The sequence below is a fragment of the Grammomys surdaster genome, unplaced genomic scaffold, assembly GCF_004785775.1.
Source record: "Grammomys surdaster isolate TR1022 unplaced genomic scaffold, NIH_TR_1.0 125603, whole genome shotgun sequence".
In the NCBI taxonomy this organism is placed as follows: Eukaryota; Metazoa; Chordata; class Mammalia; order Rodentia; family Muridae; genus Grammomys; species Grammomys surdaster.
This window is the reverse complement of record NW_021620446.1, coordinates 75,648-94,402: the sequence shown is the minus strand read 5'-3', so window position 1 is coordinate 94,402 and position 18,755 is coordinate 75,648. Positions and strand designations below refer to the sequence as shown.

At 41.8% G+C, this 18,755-nt stretch overlaps 1 protein-coding gene across 1 annotated transcript; it reads left to right on the top strand.

The window, feature by feature from the left end:
- Positions 1 to 1,668: 1,668 nt before the first annotated feature.
- Positions 1,669 to 17,948, top strand: Syce1 (synaptonemal complex central element protein 1). Its single transcript, XM_028786995.1, has 13 exons — positions 1,669 to 1,781; positions 12,841 to 12,903; positions 14,000 to 14,059; positions 14,402 to 14,476; positions 15,013 to 15,060; positions 15,292 to 15,346; positions 15,514 to 15,603; positions 15,813 to 15,876; positions 16,600 to 16,666; positions 16,743 to 16,866; positions 16,930 to 17,040; positions 17,179 to 17,266; positions 17,454 to 17,948. The coding sequence occupies exons 1-13, from the start codon at positions 1,703 to 1,705 to the stop codon at positions 17,517 to 17,519; spliced, it is 990 nt and encodes a 329-aa protein (XP_028642828.1). The 5' UTR covers positions 1,669 to 1,702; the 3' UTR covers positions 17,520 to 17,948.
- The last annotated feature ends 807 nt before the right edge of the window (positions 17,949 to 18,755 follow it).

The window sequence follows — 18,755 nt, the reverse complement described above, 5'->3', positions numbered from 1 at the left end:
AGGAGATATAGTCCATCAGTGTTGGGGAAGAGTGTTGGCAGGAGCAGTACATTGTTGGTCACAGTACTTCCAGGGTCAGGAACTAAAGGTCGCTGGATATGTGTGTGCAGCTCCTTTTTTTTTTTTGTTCCGTCCAGGACTTCATTACCAATAGTGCTGTCCACATCCAGGTCAAGTCGCTTTGCAGTTAAACCTCTCTCAGAACTAGAACCAGGAATGTGTTTCCATGATAATTCTTAAATCAATCAAGTTGACAATGAAGATTAATCATCATAAGTAGGAAAGAACTGTATGTCTATTTGCCGCCCTTTAAAATATACAAACATGTAACTATTACATTCTCACATTTCTAATCATGAAAAATTATATATATAAACAATCACTATCAAATCTATCTATCTATCTATCTATCTATCTATCTATCTATCTATCTATCTGAATATGACTGTGCCCTGATAATCCTATCAATATATCAGATAATCAAATCATGAGGAGTGAGTTCATTCCTTCTGAATTTGTAAAGATTTATTTATTTTGTGTCCCGGCGTATGGTCTATTTTAGAAAAGTTCATATATATATATAATTTTATTCTTGGTCCTCGATGAAGTAGATTGCAGAATTCTTTATACCTATCAATTATATATATAATATATACATATATATTATGACCGATTATATATATATGTATATATATATATATAATTTTAGTATTTAATACATATAGTATTTTAGTCTTGGTCCTTAATAAAACAGAATACATAATTCTTAATATATTATACTATTTATTTTCCTATGGCCACCTAATGCTCGGTTATTTATTAATACTATGTATACAAAGCATCTCTGCAAGCCATCGGGAACAATCTGAGTCCCAGCTATTCATTTGCATTTCTAGAGTGACTGCTAGTGGAATCCAGTAAGCCTTACTTAGCATCTGTTCAGGGTAGGAGTACACAAGATGCACCCCACACTCCCGCCTCCATTAAGAACTCTGAGAACCCAGTGTAATCCAGGGCAGTTACTTTGAGACTCTTAGACTGGAACTGGGGCCAGCAAACTACCAGACACATGGACTGTTGGAGTATTGTGGTATAAGAAATTCTGTAACCCGAGTCATAGATGAGCAAGGTGAGACCTCCCAGGTCCGTGTAGAAGGTGCCAGAAATGCTCAGACCTGGACTGTCTTGGCAAGATGGCTTAGGCATAGCGTGGATGGAGACACCCACAGGCTTTTGTGAAGTAGTGGTGGTGAATGGTCTCTTGGGAACTGGAAACTGGACTGTTTAGCATGCTCACTGAAGGTCCTTGAGGTTCTTTCAACAGGCATTATGGGTCTGCTCAGTACCACCGTTCTGTCTGAGAGTAGAAAATTTCCACATTCTAACCCTAATCCTAACTTTGACGACCTTAATTCTTTCTATTCCTATCAACCCTAACCATAACCTTTGTAGAGGGTGAGGCCTTCATGCTTGTCTCTGAAACTGGCCAAACACTGCTCAGAAATCTTCACTCCGACTATTACATTTAAATAGGATCTGTTTTTGGTGGTGGTGGTGGTGGTGGGGCAACGCTTTGCGCCTGCGCCTGCGCTGCGCAGCAGCTGCCCACGCGGTCCTCTAGAGTTTACCCGCGCTGCGTACTGCGCAGGCGCAGTACGTAACAGCCTGGAAGCTGCTGTGGCAGCTGAGGAAGTGGAGCAGTATGGCCACCAGACCGCAGCCGTTGGGTGTGGAGCCCGAGGGATCAGCAGACCTGCTCCACGGGCCTGAGGGGGCCAGAGGTAGTGGTTGAAGGGTGCCTGGGTGGGCCTGGTGAGCTGGCGGGGTGAGCGGACCGCCTGTCGAAGTCTGAGGAGATCCTTGTGGGTGGGCGCGAACCCCTGGAGGGCCCTGACTGGGATTGCTGACAGAGATCTTCACTGAGGAGAAGCCAGCTTGCTGTCTCCCTGTGATGCCAGGCCTAGTGTGGGGTTGTTGTCGGTCACACACCTGTCACCTTCAGAGCGGGCCTGCACCAGGGCCTGTGGCACCACGCCTCAAGTCCTGTGACCGTACTGAGCTGGAGTCGCCCTTTTGCTGTCCAGAACTTGATGTCATCTCAGCGCCCCTGCCATGGGGGTGCTGGGACCGCATCCGAACGAAACTACCGTTCTCAGAACTTTTCTGCACTTTTCTGTGTTTGGGGCGGTAGAACGACATTTTTATTGTGATAAATTTAAGCTTATACAAAAGCGTAGAGGAAGGTGGGCTTACGCTTTGACTCTACTGCCCAGCTTTGATGTTTATGATTGTTTGTCAGTCCTCTGCCATCCCCCATCACTCAGTTTTCTGTTTTATGACCGACCACCTCAGACAACAGTGTCACCCATAAATGTCCCATATATATCTAGAGGACAAGTACTCCAGAAAAATAACAATTGCCACAGCTATATAACAGCACCCACAATTCCTCAATCACATAAAGTATCTGGTTGCTTTTAAAAGTCTATTGTTTTTTATAGTTATTTTTAAATAAAAGAAAGCATTTAATTGGGGGCTTGCTTACAGTTTCTACAGGGTTAGTTCATTTGTATCATGGCAGGAATCATGGTAGCAGGCAGGCCATTAGGCAAGCATAGTGCTGGAGCAGTAGCTGAGGGCTTACATCTTTTTAAAAAAATATTTACACACACACACACACACACACACACACACACACAATCAATCCAGCTGTTTTCCCCCTGCCCCCGTTCCACAGTTCCTCATCCCCTCCCCCCCAGAGGATGCTTCCCCTCACCAGGGTTTCCTTCTCCCTGGGGCCTCAAGTCTTGAGGATTAGGCACTTCTCCCACTAAGGCCAGACCAGGCCTTCTTCTGCTATATATGTGCCAGATGTGCCAGGAGCCTCAGACCAGGCCCTCTATGCTTCCTGGTTGGTGCTCAGTCTCTGGGAGCTCCCTGGGATCTGGGTAAGATGAGACTACTGGTTTTCCTACGGGGTGGCCCTCCACTTCAGCTTCTTCAGTCCTTCCCCTAAATCAACCATGGAGGTCCCCAACTTCAATCCAATGATTGGGTGTAAGTATCTGTGTCAGTTTCAGTCAGCTGCTGGTAGGGCCTCTCAGATGTAAGCCCATTATAGCATCATTAATAGTGTCAGGCTTTGGTGCCTCCCCAGCCCCCACCATGAGATGGATCCCAAGTTGGGCTGGTCATTGGACTGCCTTTCCTTCAGTTTCTTCTCCAGTTTTGTCCCTGCAGTTCTTTTAGACAGAACAATTCTGGGTCAGAAATTTTGACTGTGGGTTGGTAACCCATCCCCCAACTTGAGTCTTGGTCCACTGAAAGTGGACTCTTGGGGTTCTCTATCCCCACTGTTGGGCATTTCGGGTAAGGTCACTCCCATTGAGTCTTGAGAGTCTCTCACATCCCAGGCCTCTGGTACTTTCTAGAGGGACCCCTCTCCTCCCACCCATCAAGGCTGCATATTTCCATTCATTCTGCTGGTCCTCTGGGGTTCTTTTGTCCAACCCCCCCATACCTGATTCTGTTCCCCCTTTCCTCTCCCCCTCCCCTCTTCCACTCAGATCCCTCCCTCCATCTGCCTCTTGTGATTGCTTTCTTCCCCTCTTCTAAGTGGGATTGAAGTATCCTCACTTGGGCCTTTCTGGATGTTAAACTTTTTGCAGTCTGTAGGTTGTATCTTAGGTATTCTGTACTTTTGGCTAATATGTACTTATTAGTTAGTACATACCTTGCATGTCCTTTTGAGTCTGGGTTACCTCATTCAGAATATTTTCTAGTTCCATCCATTTGCCTGCAAAATTCATGATATCCTCATTCTTAATAGCTGAGTAGTATTTCATTATGTAAATGACCACATTTTCTGTACCCGTTCTTCAGCTGAGGGACATCTGGGTTGTTTCCAGCTTCTGGCTATTACAAATAACATAGTGGAGCACGTATCCTTCTGATGTGGTAGGGCATCTTTTGCAAATATGACCAAGAGTGGTGTAGCTGGGTCTTCAGGTAGATCTATTTCCAATTTTTCTGAGGAACCTCCAGATTGATTTCCAGTGGTTGTACCAGTTTGCAATCCCACCAGCAATGGAGAAGTGTTCCTCTTTCTCCATATCCTTGCCAGCATCTGCTGTTGCCTGAGTTTTTGATCCTAGTCATTCTGCTTGGTATAAAGTGGGATTTCAGGGTCGTTTTGATTTGCATTTCCCTGATGATTAAGGACTTTGACAAGTTCTTTAAGTGCTTCTCAGCCATTTGGGTTTCTTCTGTTGTGAATTCTCTGTTTAGCTCTGTACCCCATTTTTAAATTGGTTTGTGTTTTTGGAAGTTAATTTCTTGAGTTCTTTATATATTTGTGGATATTAGCCCTCTATCAGATGTGGGGTTAAAGAATATTTTTTTCCCAATCTGTAGGCTGCCGATTTCCCCTATTGTCTGTGTCTTCTGCCTTACAGAAGCTTTTCAGTTTCATGAGGTCTCATATATCAATTCTTGATCTTAGAGCGTGAGCCATTGGAGTTCTGTTTAGGAATCGTTCCTGCCCCTGTGCCAATGAGTTCGAGGCTCTTTCCTACTTTCTCTTCTATTAGAATCAGTGTATCTGGTTTTATGTTGAGGTCCTTGATCCACTTAGACTTGAGTTTTGTGCAAGGTGACAGATATGGATCTATTTCATTTTTCTACATACCAACTGGCAGTTAGATCAGCACCATTTATTGAAGATGCTTTTTTTTTTCATTGTAAGTTTTTTGCTTCTTTGTTGAAGATCAACAAAGTCCATAAGTGTGTAGTTTTTATTTCTGGATCTTCAATTCTATTCTATTATCCAACCTGTCTGTCTCTGTACCAATGCCATACATTTTTGTAAAAATCACTATTACTCTGTAGTATAGCTTTAGGTCATGGATGGTGATTCCCCTAGAAGTTCTTTTATTGTTGAAAATTGTATTCACTGTCCTGGGTTTTTTGTTTTTCCATATGAAATTGAGAATTGCTCTTTCCATGTCTTTGAAGAATTATGTTGGTATTTTGATGGGGATTGTGTTGAATCTATAGATTGCTTTTGGTAGGATGGCCATTTTTACTATGTTAATCCTTCCAATCCATGAGCATGGGAGATCTTTCCATCTTCTGAGGTCTTTAATTTCTTTCTTCAGAGACTTGAAGTTCTTGTCATACAGATCTTTTATTTGTGTGGTTAGAGTTACACCAAGATACTTTTTATTATTTGTGACTATTGTGAAGAGTGTTCTTTCCCTATTTACTTTCTCGGCCTGTTTATCATTTGTATAAAGGAAGGCACTGATATGTTTGAGTTAATTTTGTATCCATCTACTTTGCTGAAGATGTTTATCAGCTGTAGAAGTTCTCTGGTAGAATTTTTGGGGTTGCTTATGTATACTATCATATCATCTGCAAATAGTGTTACTTTTATTTCTTTGACAATTTGTATCCCCTTGATTTCCTTTTGTTGTCTTATTGCTTTAGCTAGAATTTTGAGTACTATATTGAATAGTTAGGGAGGAAGTGGGCAGCTCTGACTTATCCCTGATTTTAGTGGGATTGCTTCAAGTATGTCTCAATTTACTTAATATTGGCTGTTGGTTTGATGTATATTGTTTTTATTATGTTTAGGTATGGGCCTTGAGTTCCTGATATCTCCAATACTTTTAACATGAAGGGGTGTTGGATTTTCTCAAAGGTTTTTCAGCATCTAATGAGAAGATCATGCGATTTTTTTTCTTTGAGTTTGTTTATATAGTGGATTATGTTGATGGATTTTCATACATTGAACCATCCCTGGATCCCTGGGAAGAAGCCTACATGATGATGGTGAATGATTGTTTTGATGTATGTGTTCTTGGATTGGGTTTGTGAGAATTTTATTGAGTATTTTTTGCGTTGATATTCGTAAAGGAAATTGTTCTGAAGTTCTCTTTCTTCATTGGGTCTTTAGGTGGTTTAGGTATCAGTGTAACTGGCTTCATAGAATAAATTAGGTAGTGTTCCTTCTGTTTATATTTTGTGGAATAGTATGAGGAGTGTTAGTCTTTGAAGGACTGGTAGAAGTCTGTACTAAAACCATCTGGCCCTGGACTTTTTTTGGTTGGGAGTTTTTTTTTAAATTTTTTTTATTGGATGTTTTATTTACATTTCATATGTTGTCCCCTTATCCCATCCCCCACCCACCCAGGAACCCCCTATCCCCTCACCCCTCCTCCTTCTTCTCTGTGGATGTAACCCCCCTACTCCCCCTACTCCCTACCCTCCTACTCCCACCTCCCCACCCTCAAAATTCCCACCCCCTGGGGCATCCAGCCTTCATGAGGTCAAGTATCTCTTCTTCCACCTATGCCCAGCAGGGCCCTCCACTCTTACATATTCAGCTGAAGCCCTGGATCCCTCCCTAAGTGCTCCCAGGTTGGTGGTTTAGACCCTGGGAGCTGTGGTTGGTTGGTATTGTTGCTCTCCTCATGGGGCCACAAACCCTTTCAGCTCCAATGGCCTTCACTCTGACTCCTCCATTGGGAACCCCATTATCAGTTCAATGGCTAGTTGTGAGCATCTGCCTCTGAATATGTCAGACTCTTGAAGACCTCTGAGGAGACATCCATATCAGGCTCTTATCAGCATGCACTTCCTGACTTCCACATCAGCATCTACCTTTGGTGACTGCACATGGGATGGATACTCAGGTGGAATGGTCTTCAGATGGCCCCTCCTTCAGTTTCTGTCCCTCACTTTGTCTCCATATTTGCTCCCTTGAGTATTTTGTTGCTCCTTCTAAGAAGGACCGAATCACCCCCACTTGGTCTTCCTTCTTTATGAGCTTCATGTGGCCTGTAAGTTGCATCTTGGGCGTTTCAAGGTTCTGGGCTAATATCCAATAATCAGTGAGTGAATACCATGTGTGTTCTTTTGTGATTGGCTTACTTCACTCAGGATGATAACTTCTAGTTCCATCCATTTACCTAGGAACCTCTCGAATTCATTGTTTTTAATAGCTGAGTAATACTCCATTGTGTAAATATACCACATTTTTTGAATCCATTCCTCAGTTGAAGGACAACTGGGTTCTTTCCAGCTCCTGGCTATTATAAATAAGGCTGCTATGAACATAGTTGAGCATATGTCCTTGTTATATGTTCGAGCATCTTCTGGGTATATGCCTAGGAGTGGTATAGCTGGATCCTCAGGGAATGCTATGTCCAATTTTCTGAGGAACTGCCAGACTGATTTCCAAAGTGGTTGCACCATCTTGCAGTCCCACCAACAATGGAGGAGTGTTCCTTGTTCTCCACACCCTCGCCAGCATCTACTATCACCTGAGTTTTTAATCTTAGCCATTCTGACTGGTGTGAGATGGAATCTCAGGGTTGTTTTGATTTGCATTTCCCTGACAACTAAGGATACTGAACATTTCTTTAGGTGCTTCTCGGCCATTCGTGTTTCCTCCGTTGAAAATTCTTTGTTAAGCTCTATACCCCATTTTTTAATAGAGTTATTTGGTTGTCTGGAGTCTAATTTCTTGAGTTCTTTGTATATATTGGATATTAGCCCTCTATCAGATGAAGGATTGGTAAAGATCTTTTCCCAATTTGTTGGTTGTCGTTTTGTCCTATTGACAGTGTCCTTTGCCTTACAGAAACTTTGCAATTTTATGAAGTCCCATTTGTCAATTCTTGATCTTAGAGCATATGCCATTGGTGTTCTGTTCAAGAACTTTTCCCCTGTGCCCAGGTATTCAAGGTTCTTCCTCACCTTCTCTTCTATTAGTTTCTGTGTATCTGGTTTTATGTGGAGGTCTTTTATCCACTTAGACTTGAGCTTTGTACAAGGAGATAAGAATGGATCAATTTTCATTCTTCTACATGTTGTCCTCCAGTTGAACCAGCACCATTTGTTGAAAATGCTGTCCTTTTTCCACTGGACAGTTTTGGCTCCTTTGTCAAAGATCAAGTGACCATAGGAGTGTGGGTTCATTTCTGGGTTTTCAATTCTATTCCATTGATCTTCCTGCCTGTCTCTGTACCAATACCAGGTAGTTTTTTTTATCACTATTGCTCCGTAGTACAGCTTGAGGTCAGGGATGGTGATTCCTCCAGAACTTCTTTTATTGTTGAGAATAGTTTTTGCTATCCTGGGTTTTTTGTTATTCCGTATGAATTTGAGAATTTCCTTTTCTAACTCTGTGAAGAATTGAGTTGGGATTTTAATGGGGATTGCATTGAATCTGTAGATTGCTTTTGGCAAGATGGCCATTTTTATTATATTAATCCTGCCAATCCATGAGCATGGGAGATCTTTCCATCTTCTGAGATCTTCTTTGATTTCTTTCTTCAGAGACTTGAAGTTCTTGTCATACAGGTCTTTCACTTGCTTGGTTAGATTCACACCAAGGTAATTTATATTATTTGCAACTATTGTGAAGGGTGTCATTTCCCTAATTTCTTTTTCAGACTGTTTATCTTTCATGTAGAGGAAGGCTACTGATTTGTTTGAGTTGATTTTATAACCAGCCACTTTGCTGAAGTTTTTTTTTTTAATCAGATTTAGGAGTTCTCTGGTGGAAGTTTGGGGGTCACTTAAGTATACTATCATATCATCTGCAAATAGTGATATTTTGACTTCTTCCTTTCCTATTTGTATCCCTTTGACTTCTTTTTGTTGTCTAATTGCTCTGGCTAGGACTTCCAGTACTATATTGAATAGGTAGCGGGAGAGTGGGCAGCCTTGTCTAGTCCCTGATCTTAGTGGGATTGCTTCAAGTTTTTCTTCATTTAGTTTGATGTTGGCTACTGGTTTGCTGTAAATTGCTTTTACTATGTTTAGGTAGGGGCCTTGAATTCCTGATCTTTCCAAGACTTTTTTTTTATCATGAAGGGATGTTGAATTTTGTCAAATGCTTTCTCAGCATCTAGTGAGATGATCATGTGGTTTTTTTCTTTGAGTTTGTTTATATAGTGGATTACATTGATGGATTTCCAAATATTGAACCATTCCTGCATTCCTGGGATAAAACCTACTTGATCATGATGGATTATTGTTTTGATGTGTTCTTGGATTCGGTTTGCTAGAATTTTATTGAGTATTTTTGCATCGATGTTCATAAGGGAGATTGGTCTGAAGTTCTCTTTCTTTGTTGGGTCTTTATGGGGTTTGGTTATGAGTGTAATTGTAGCTTCATAGAATGAATTGGGTAGTTTTCCTTCTGTTTCTATTTTGTGGAATAGTTTGAAGAGAATTGGTATTAGGTCTTCCTTGAAGGTCTGATAGAATTCAGCACTAAAACCATCTGGTCCTGGGCTTTTTTTAGTGGGGAGACTTTTAATGACTGCTGCTATTTCCTTAGGGGTTATGGGACTATTTAGATGGTTTATCTGCTCCTGGTTTAACTTTGGTACCTGGTATCTGTCTAGGAAATTGTCCATTTCATCCAGGTTTTCCAGTTTTGTTGAGTATAGGCCTTTGTAGTAGGATCTGATGATTTGTTTAATTTCTTCAGTTTCTGTTGTTATGTCTCCCATTTCAGTTCTGATTTTATGAATTTGGATACTGTCTCTGTGCCCTCTGGTTAATCTGGCTAACGGTTTATCTATCTTGTTGATTTTCTCAAAGAACCAGCTCCTGGTTTTATTGATATTTTGTATTGTTCTTTCTGTTTCTATTTGGTTGATTTCAGCCCTGAGTTTGATTATTTCCTGCCTTCTACTCCTCCTGGGTGTATTTGCTTCTTTTTGTTCTAGAGCTTTTAGTTGTGCAGTCAAGTTGTTAGTGTGTGCTCTTTCCAGTTTCTTTTTGTAGGCACTTAGAGCTATGAGTTTTCCTCTTAGCACTGCCTTCATGGAGTCCCACAAGTTTTGGTATGATGTGTCCTCATTTTCATTGAATTCTAAAAAGTCTTTAATTTCTTTCTTTATTTCTTCCTTGACCAAGTCATCATTGAGTAGAGAGTTGTTCAGTTTCCATGTGCACGTGGGTTTTCCATTGGTTTTGTCATTGTTAAAGACCAGTCTTAGTCCGTGGTGATCTGATAAGATGCAAGGGATTATTTCAATCTTTTTGTATCTGTAGAGGCCTGTTTTGTGACCAATTATATGGTCTATTTTGGAGAAGGTACCATGAAGTGCTGAGAAAAAGGTATATTCTTTTGTTTTAGGATGAAATGTTCTATAGATGTCTGTTAAGTCCATTTGGTTCATAACTTCTGTTAATGTCAAAGTGTCTCGGTTTAGTTTCTGTTTCCATGATCTGTCCATTGCTGAGAGTGGGATGTTGAAATCCCCCACTATTATTGTGTGTGAGGTGTAATGTGTGTTTTGAGCTTTAGTAAAGTTTCTTTTATGTATGTAGGTGCCCTTGCATTTGGAGCATAGATGTTCAGAATTGAGAGTTCACCTTGGTAGATTTTTCCTTTGATGAGTATGAAGTGTCCTTCCTTATCTTTTTTGATTAATTTTGGATGAAAGTCGATTTTATTTGATATTAGAATGGCTACTCCAGCTTGTTTCTTGGGACCATTGGCTTGGAATATTGTTTTCCACCCTTTTATTCTGAGGTAGTGTCTGTCTTTGTCACTGAGGTGCGTTTCTTGTATGCAGCAAAATTCTGGGTCTTGTTTGTGTATCCAGTCTGATAGTCTGCGTCTTTTTATTGGGGAATTGAGACCATTGATGTTAAGAGATATTAAGGAAAAATGATTGTGGCTTCCTGTTATTTTTGTTATTAGAGGTAAAGTTATGTTTGTATAGTTATCTTCTTTTGGGGTTGTTGGAAGATTACTTCCTTGCTTTTTCTAGGTTGTAGTTTCCCTCCTTGTGTTGGCGTTTTCCATCAATTATCCTTTGAAGTGCTGGGTTTGTGGGAAGATATTGTGCAAATTTGGTTTTGTCATGGAATATCTTGGTTTCACCATCTATAGTGATTGAGAGTTTTGCTGGGTATAGTAATCTGGGCTGGCAATTGTGTTCTCTTAGGGTCTGTATGATGTCAGTCCAGGCTCTTCTGGCTTTTATAGTCTCTGGTGAGAAGTCTGGTGTAATTCTTATAGGTCTGCCTTTATATGTTACTTGACCTTTTTCCCTTACTGCTTTTAGTATTTTTTCTTTGTTTTGTGCATCTGATGTTTTGATTATTATGTGACGGGAGGTATTTCTTTTCTGGTCTAGTCTATTTGGTGTTCTGTAGGCTTCTTGTATGTTTATGGGCATCTTGTTCTTTAGGTTAGGGAAGTTTTCCTCAATAATTTTGTTGAAGATATTTACTGGCCCTTTAATTTGGGAATCTTCATTCTCATCTATACCTATTATCCTTAGGTTTGGTCTTCTCATTGTGTCCTGGATTTCCTGGATGTTTTGAGTTAGGAGTTTTTTGCATTTTGTATTTTCTTTGACAACTGTGTCAATATTTTCTACCGTATCTTCTGCATTTGATATTCTCTCTTCTATCTCTTGTATTCGGTTGGTGATGCTTGCGTCTGTGACTCCTGATCTCTTTCTTAGGTTTTCTATCTCCATGGTTGTCTCCCTTTGAACTTTCTTTATTGTTTCTATTTCCATTTTCAGATCCTGAATGTTTTTGTTTAATTCCTTCTTTGTGTTTTCTTGCATTTCTTTAAGGGATTTCTGTGATTCCTCTTTAAGGGCTTCTATCTGTTTACTTGTACTCTCCTGTATTTCTTTAAGGGAGTTACTTAATTCCTTCTTATAATCCTCTATCATCATCATGAGAAGTGATTTTAATTCTGAATCCTGCTTTTCAGGTGTGATGGGGTGTTCAGGGCTTGCTATATTGGGAGAACTGGGCACTGATGATGCCAAGAAACTTTGGTTTCCGTTGCTTATGTTCTTGCGCTTGCCTTTCGCCATCTGGTTAACTCTAGTGTTACCTGCCCTCACTGTGTAAGACTGGAGTCTGTATTTCCAGTTATCTTGCTTGTTGCAGAGCTCCTCAGAGTCCAGATGTCTCTGTGGTCTTATGCTCCTAATGTCCTGGGTGGAAGAACTCCTGGGACTCAGGCCACCTCTTGGATCTGGAAATCCTTCTGCTCTGGGTGCAGTGGTTCCTCTAGGATGGCTCAGGATATGATGTCTCCCAAGTGCAAACCACCTTGATGTCTGCTGCTCTGAGTGCAGTGGCTCCTCTAGGATGGCTCAGGATTCAGTATCTCCACAGGACAGGAGCAGACCAACTCTGTGTCTGCCCCAGCCCAAAGGCGGTTGGGAGGTTTTTAATAACTATTTCTATTTCCATAGGGATTATGAGACTGTTTAGATAGTTTACCTGATCTTGACTTAACTTTAGTACATGGTATCTGTTTAGAAAATTATCCATTTCATCTAGATTTACCAGTTTTATCTGCTATAGGCTTTTGTAGTAGGTTCTGATGAGTCCCTAGCCATCTGCCTTTTTGAGTCAAGATTTCTGAGTAGTTCAAGATGGACTTGACCTTGTTACGTAGGCTAGGTTGGACTCAAACTGTTGCTCTTCTTTCCACTTTCTCTAAGGTCTAAGATTACAGGCAGATGTTATTACACCTAGTATCTTGGTCTTATGCTTACAAGACCTAGCTTTGATACCATCAGCAACACAAGAGAACTTAAGTATAGCACTGCCCTCACCTTGAGTTTTATGAAGAGAATTTGTGTGGTGCTATTGTACCCTGTAGGAAAAGGCTAACCATGGAAAGGCTTAGTTCAATTTTTGTAATATTCATTTGGGGCAAAGATCAGTAACACTGCTCTGGTTAGAGATCTGTCCTCAGCTAATCTTAGTATCAGCCTAGGTACTGGATCTGCTGTTTATACTGCTGAGTTTGAAATGTTTGTTTTATTTCTACAGGGCGGCGTGGGTCCACACAGAAAATTGAAGACTTAATGGAAATGGTGAAAAAGTTGCAGAAAGGTCATGTGTCTCTTACCATGAGGTTTGAAGTCAGGCAGATGCAGATTCAACTCCAAGCACTGCTATTCACAAAAAAAAAAAAAAAAGAAATTATTTTACTCACATTAACTTTAAAACTTTAAATTGGATGTGTGTGTATAGAGATAGCCCAGTAGTTAAGAGCACTAACTACTCTTGCAAAGGACAGATTTGTTTCCCAGCACTCATATGGTGTCTCACAAGTATTAGTAAGTCCAGTTCTAGGAAATCTGATGCCCTGTAGGTACCAGACACATGTGTGGTACATATACATATGTGCAAGTAAAACACTCACACATATAAAATCAAAATAGATGCTTCTGAACATAAGTTTTAATTTTAAACAAAATTTGGTATGTGTGTGTGTGTATGTATGTATGTATGTATGCAATGTGCATGCTCACACATACCGTGTAATGAAGTCAGAGGCTAGCTTAAGTTCTTTCCTTCTCCTATGTGGGTTCCAGCGATCAAACTCAGATTGTCAGGCTTGGTAGCAAGTGCTTTACCCACTGAACCATCTCACTGGCCCCTTAAATTTTAGTTTCGAACTAAAAAGGGAGCCTTGATGATTTAAAGTTATAGCAGCATGAGAGTGAATAGAAGGCAAAATGTTTTCCCAAAGCCCTGTCCCAGGTCTCCTTTTACTCCACAGCATTCTGTTAGATCCAGAGGTTTTACCCATAATCCTCTTCCACTTTATATCCTGCCACATTCTACTTGATCATATGTATCCTGTTCCTTCTCATTTCCTCCTCAGGGCACCCTCCATTTTACCCAGAGAGCTTGAGGGCCTTCCTTCCTCGATGGAAGGCCCCTGAGACACTTTCTCGTATCTGAAAAGCACTTCTTGACCTTTGCCTATAGACCTCTCCCTTGCTTCATTTCTCTTGACTGAAGTTCCTACAGCTTGACTCAGTGTCTCTATTGGTCTGTTCCTTGTCCCATCAATCCTAGATTGAGACCATAATGTAGCACCTGTATATCTGAGATGCTTAGGAGATTTTTGTGAAGTAAAAGCTGCAGAATCCCAGGCAGACATACTCTATCATCAATGAGCTTTCTTTTTGCTTTGCAGTGGGAAGTCTAGAGCCCCGGATTGAGGTCCTGATTAACCGTATTAATGAGGTTCAGCAAGGTGAGCTCAGTGATTGGCTGCTATCCAGGACCAGCTAGATGTTTTAACAGGCCAGGCCTAGTAAAAAGTGGAAATACAGGGGTCCTTGTTAAAATCTCTGTAGTTATTTCAAGAGAGCATAAATGCAGGGCCCTTCTGCATGTAACTGCCATAGTCAATTGCCTGTGAACACGGCCCTGCTGCCACGTTAGCCTAGCGAGAAGGGCCAGGATTTAGAAAGCCTTATTTCCTTCTTTGTAAAATCTGAGCCCCCTCTAGGTTTTCTTGGGAGAAGACTATGAAATCTCATCATTTGTGCTTGAGGCTGTACTTACCAAATGTTTGTCCTACTCTTTGGCAAAGCAAAAAAGAAAGCCAGTGAGGAGCTTGGAGAGGCCCAGTCTGTCTTGGATAACCTGCAAAAGGAACTGGACTCATGTAAGTTAACTGAGAGTCACTAGAGGTTTCTGTGATGTCTTAGACTTCTAATGTGGTCCCGCAGGCACTTGATAGCCTCACCAGGGCCATGATTCTTCTCCTCATTTCTTCTAGCATTCCCATCTTCTAATAGGAAAGTTGTGGAAATGACTTTGAGGACACTTCTGTCTTGAGTCCTTTGCAGAGATGATCCTCCATGTATTGACCCAGCTAACACAAGTTATTGCCCATACTAGCAGCTGTGTATTATTGGAGAGGTCTTTCTTAGTCATCTTGCAATACCTGATCACATAGCCCTTTTGACTGATGTTGTTTTCCCCAGTCCTAATGACTGTTACATATGGTCATGGATATCGTTTGTGAAAATTAGGGCATGTTGTGTTTACAGGAATGTGGATACCCATAGGGTAGGAACTTACCTCAAGGAAACTACATCTGGTTTAGGGTCACAGTTATACCTTGCCTCTCATATGACTGCCCTTGAGATTTCTGTGTTTGGTTTGGTTTGGTTTCTGAACCTTCATCATCTTTTCTAGTATATGAAGAGAAAGTACGTCTGAAGGATATCTTGAACAGAAAAGAAGGTATTCCCATATTCCCCATTTCTAGGCTTTGTGATGCCCTGTCTAAGCCCACTCTCTCTAGTAGCCAGAAACTTAAGAACTCTCAACCTTATGACATTCCTATGGCTTTTACCAGACCCAGAAAATGTCAAAGTCCACTCAAGTGTCCACAGATTTGACATGATCTGTTTTGTTCCATCTGACAAATTAGATGCCTTAGCAAGCTCTCAGAGGGCTCTGTTGTCCTTACAGAGACCCTGAGGATTATGCAGCTGCACTGCCAGGAGAAGGAAAGTGAAGCACAGAGGTAAGATGTCATGCCTGTAGTGGTCTCCCTAAGCGTTCCTGTCACCTCCCACACTGCCTACTATGTTAGACACAGGCTTCGATTCAGAGGAACAGAATAGAAGCCCCCAGCCCTCCCTCTAGGAGAGTCATTCAAAGAACATGGCTGAGTGTTGGCTTCCTTCCCAGGAAGCACAGCATGTTGCAGGAGTGTAAAGAGAGAATTTCTTTCCTGAACTCCCAGATCGTCAATGAGAAGACCAAACTAAGAAAACTGAGGTAAACCTCAAGGCATGAGGCTTGGGCTGGGGATGTGCTATAGGTATAGTAATGCCCTGGATGGCCAGGCATAGTCCTGGATGATCAAAGGGGTGAAGGTATTCCTTGTGGAAGAGTGGACACAAAGTCTCTGGGTGCTATATAAACTCTGACCTTGGCCAAGCTCTGTGGTAGCTCATGGCCATCATGGCTCTGTGGTTGGCTCCTAGGTTGGATTTTGAAGAACATCTGGAGACTTTGATGAGTCAACATAAGGACACCTTGGAATTTCATGTGAGTCATAAAATGCTGTGCCACTTATTATAATTTTTCCCCTATGTAAGCCTTGGTGTTCCTGCTGTCACTGTAAATCCAGCCTCTGGTGACCACTCTTGAGGTACTTGGTGTTTTCAGTATTGGTCTTTCACATTCACTCATGTTACTGTGTTCATTCAGTGTTCTCTAGGTACTGTGGTAGCACCAAATGGAGTCATCCATTGAGAGTGTCCATGGATGTGTATGAGGCTATCCCAGACACAGTGGAGATATCACAGGATGTGCATGAGGCTATCCCAGACACAGTGGAGATATCACAGGACAAACAGTTGACATTTATTGAGACATTTTTCTATTGGGAGTTCCCAGACACTCAGTAGGAAAATAGGCTGGATATCAGAAGAGAAGGTATCAGGAGATAAGAGGATGCCAGGAGAAGAGAAGAGAGGAAGAAGCACTAATAACTAAATCCCCAGAGAGTGGCTCAGGATTGTAGGTCTGCAGATTTTAGGGTTTTGAATACTTTCCCTTGAACCTCTTTACAGGTTAAAGGTCCGAGGAGAGGGAATGGCAGGGTCAGTATCCCGAGGTTAGGCCATGGCTGGTATATACCAAGGGGCAGGGTACTAGGAAGTGAAACTCACTGAGCAGAGAAATGATTAGATCTACAGGCTTCTCTGAAGCTTGAGGGAGCCAGGAGATCTGGACGTATTTTCTTGTTTGTGCCTCTCCCCACCCCAGAAGCCTGAACATCTGACAGAGGAGATGTGTGTTTTGGACAGCAGCAAGGAGCAGCTGCTTCAGGAAGGTGAGGTCAGGGCAGAAGGGTGGCTCTCACTTGTACCAGCCTGCCCTTACCTGCTTGTTACTCTTTCTCTCTGTAGAGAAACTGATCAAGGTAAAGCTGGAGGATGTGAATCATCGGCTGTGTACCCTGTGTGGGCCTGAGGGGTCTTCCACCCTCACCGAGGGACTCTTCCTCCGAAGCCATGAGGCAGCTGCTGCAATGTAAGATGCAGGGTGGGGCAGGAGAAGGAAATGCCCAGCACTGACTCCTTTCCACACTATCAGGCAGATGTTCAAGAATGAGAATAAGAAAGCTGAGGAGCTCCTAGAGGCTGCAGCTCAGCAGCACCAACAGCTGCAGCAGAGGTGCCACCAGCTACAGCAGAAACGGCAGAGGTAGGCACAGAGCTCCTGTGTCCTCATTTTTCCCAGGAAGATGAATGGCAGTTGTTTCCCCTGTTCTGCCTGTATGTCTCTCATACTTTCTTGATTTTCCTGCTTTTATTCTCTTTGTTCACTCTTCTTCCTTAACAGGCTGAAAGAAGAACTAGAAAAGCATGGGGTACAGATCCTTGCTCAAGCTCAGAGTACGCAAAATGAAGAGGACAGCTCACAGAGGATGGTAAATCTGGGAGCAGAAGGGAAAGGAAAAAAGTGGTATTCTCCAGAGTATAGTCTGTGGAGAGGGCATTCCTACTGTAGGAGGCACAGCTGAAGCAGAGGTGTAAACTTATGGTAGCATGGGCACAGAAACGTGGAAAGGGGGTGGTAGGAGCAAGGAAAAATGCCTGGGCCTTTACCTCCTACAGGCCAATCCTAAGCCCTTAGAAGTCCATGAGGAGACAGTCCACGAGCGCCCATCAAGCAGGACGTAATAACCTTCTCAGCCTGGAGGACATACTAACTCCAAACATCACATGGGGATGTTTTGTGTATCTTTCTTCATCTGAGTATGTGCTGAGTGGAAGAATGGATGTTGGGCCAAGCCTCTTAAGTCTTTGAACCTGGAGACGTCTTGGATCAGTTTTGATTTTCAACTAGCTTAGTGTTCACACTGCAGGCCGTTAGTAAATTCTTTCCCTGTCTCTTGCTCACCACTAATATCTGACACTCTTCTACTCTTGAACAGAAGGATACAGATCTGGACCTTCTCACAGGATCTGAAGCCACTTTGTAGTTTAGTTCCCTCATGTAGGCCCAGAATAACATAGACTTTGAAACAAAAGGAAGATGCATCACCAGTTCTTAATTCTTGCTATAAACCAACCATTCTTCAAGCAAATTAAATGAAATTTGAGTCTGCATGTGGTCTATATTGTTTGTGAGCAATCCCAAACTGTTGCCAGGAACATGCTAAACTAAAAATTCTCTTTTGTTTGGGGAGGACATGAATGAGCAGACCTTCCTCATTCGTCTTTTGTTTGGGGAAGACATGAATGAGCAGACCTTCCTCATTCGTCTTTTGTTTGGGGAAGACATGAATGAGCAGACCTTCCTCATTCGTCTTTGGCTCTGCTGGGTCTTTGTTTGGTTGCCATTAGTTTTGTGGTTTTCCTGGTAAGATGCAAATGAATGTATATTTACCCCAAATATGGAAAGGGACAAAAAGGAAAGAGTCTGTCAAATCTCACTCAGTGAATAAATGAGTTAGCAGGGTGACTTACAGGAGCTATACCTTTTTAAATTCTGCCTCAGTCAGGTTTTGTTTTTCATCTTACAGAATGTAACACTTGGGAATTTAGTGGAATCCTAGAAGAGGATTTTGTAAGGGTCTCCTGAGGGTCTTTTGATACTTCCCTTCCATTCATAAGTGAATGCTAACAGCCCTATTCTTACAGATCTTGATGTCTGCTGTGTAGCTTATTTCATTGCCATGATTCAGGGACAAAGTTTTCTATAGGTTGCCACAGTTACTGTATTTTCAAGATGGCCATGGGCATGGGCATGCCAGGCTTGGAAGAAATATGTACATTAAAAGCAATAGTAAATTCCTTAAGGCCAGACTAATTCTAAAAAATTGTACTCCTGTTTTATTTGTTTCTTTGTTTTGAGACAGAGTCTCATTTTTAGTCCTGGCTGGTTTGGAATTTGCTATACAGACCAGGCTGGCC

Bases quoted from the DNA above. Each gene is read 5' to 3' on its own strand.
- Syce1 (XM_028786995.1), top strand. From the start codon at position 1,703: ATGGCCACCAGACCGCAGCCGTTGGGTGTGGAGCCCGAGGGATCAGCA. The intron at 14,060-14,401 runs GTGAGCTCAGTG...TCTTTGGCAAAG, and splicing joins TATTAATGAGGTTCAGCAAG to CAAAAAAGAAAGCCAGTGAG. The intron at 16,867-16,929 runs GTAAGATGCAGG...CCACACTATCAG, and splicing joins CATGAGGCAGCTGCTGCAAT to GCAGATGTTCAAGAATGAGA.